The sequence below is a fragment of the Lottia gigantea genome (genome assembly GCF_000327385.1).
Source record: "Lottia gigantea unplaced genomic scaffold LOTGIsca_49, whole genome shotgun sequence".
In the NCBI taxonomy this organism is placed as follows: domain Eukaryota; kingdom Metazoa; phylum Mollusca; class Gastropoda; family Lottiidae; genus Lottia; species Lottia gigantea.
The window spans coordinates 1,985,881-1,987,498 of record NW_008709687.1 but is presented as its reverse complement, the minus strand read 5'-3'; the positions used below and the strand labels follow the sequence as shown (position 1 = coordinate 1,987,498).

At 34.9% G+C, this 1,618-nt stretch overlaps 1 protein-coding gene across 1 annotated transcript in view; it reads right to left on the bottom strand.

The window, feature by feature from the left end:
* Positions 1-229: 229 nt before the first annotated feature.
* LOTGIDRAFT_125352 (hypothetical protein) overlaps positions 230-1,618 on the bottom strand; it is a gene marked incomplete at both ends in the record, with an annotated part of 5,497 nt that continues 4,108 nt past the window's right edge. The window contains 3 exons of the mRNA XM_009061664.1: positions 230-426; positions 829-975; positions 1,241-1,316. Coding sequence (XP_009059912.1) covers positions 230-426; positions 829-975; positions 1,241-1,316 — 420 coding nt within the window. The remainder of the gene's footprint in view (positions 427-828; positions 976-1,240; positions 1,317-1,618) is intronic.

Sequence of the window (1,618 nt, the reverse complement as noted above, 5' to 3'; positions counted from 1 at the left end):
CCTGAGAAACTACTATGGACCAATTTTGGCATTCCCCTGGGTGCTTGCTTAATAAAAGTTTGACTGTAATATCAGTAGATAACAAGTTGACATTCGCTTCCAGCGGATTGATATTGCAAACCAGGTAGTTGTTGATAGTCGTAGTAGTTGGTAGTTGAATTGGTCTGTAATCTTACATATATAAAGCACTTATAGTATATATTGTTTCTATTTATAATTCAACCAATCATCACCGCTCAATTAAATTCCCATCATCCTCTTCATCGTTACTATGGTTACCACAAGATCGTCTGTACTGCCACTGTATTATCATGATAATGAGCGGGAGAACACAGATACAGCAGATGGCGGCCATGACATAAGCAACTATTAACATGGATGATTGGTCACTTGCTGGCTTGATATAATAACAATCTTTTAAATTTTCTGTAAAAAATAAATTCAGTCAAATGGAGTAAAATTATCTCTCCATGTTTCAAAATTCAGATTTTATTATTTCAATCTTCCCAATCAATTTGCTGCCCGAGCACCACCATGAAATTTCCTTGCTTCAATATTATTTTGACATGTTTAACGATCCCATGTTGAAAGGGTCAGTATAAAACTTTAAATAAGGTAGGACCATCTAAGAATGTAAGCAATCACATGCTCCATTGATTCCATTGTGAAGATTCCTTCCCTTGAACGCCAAAAGAGGCTAGGAGTGAAACAGGTGTCTGTAGAAGTTGAGAGATGAGCTCCACTCCATTGATTCTGTTTGGAAAAAGTAGATATGTTTTTTTTTATATCTTATATCTAAATCATCTGAGAAAGTAATTTGTATCCTACCTGTTGAATTAATATAGCCCTCTATAGCAGGTTTACTGTGATTATTATAAACAGCGTTACATGGTGAGGTAGCGAATCCTACACGTTTGTTTTCTCTATCAAACACCACATAATATCCTTCCATTAATATAGCTCCTAGTACAGTTCCTGAAAGAATAAGTTCCACAATATAGCTTCAAGTACAGTTCCTAAAAGAATAAGTTCCATAATATAGCTCCTAGTACAGTTCCTAAAAGAATAAGTTCCACAATATAGCTCCTAGTACAGTTCCTGAAAGAAAAAGTTCCACAATATATCTCCTAGTACAGTTCCTAAAAGAATAAGTTCCATAATATAGTTCCTACTGGAACTTAACAACTAAGATATCCAAGGTTTCCTTCAGATCAGTAGTTAAAAAAGATGTTCAGCCTACCTGCTTCTGAGGAAGCTATACCAAACTTAAAACATTTTCCTGTTTCAAATGGATCTATCACCATTCGTAAATATTTCTGAAAAGAGAAAGAAATATATTCATATACTGTATAATTGTGAATATATTGCACACCATTTCTTACTCTTACTAGTAAATCTGGTAAAACTACACACTTATTTCAACTATCTGTACCACTTGGCAGAATGAACCAAGTCTGTCATCTACCAACATCTACCTAGTCTGCGATATCAGTTATCTGAGAGCAGACGTTAACTTGTCATCTACCAACAAAGAACACTGGATGTACAAAAAAGCAAACTTGATGAACAGGAGTGTGCTTTACAGGAATATTCAACTTACTTCGGAAGGTATATGTAG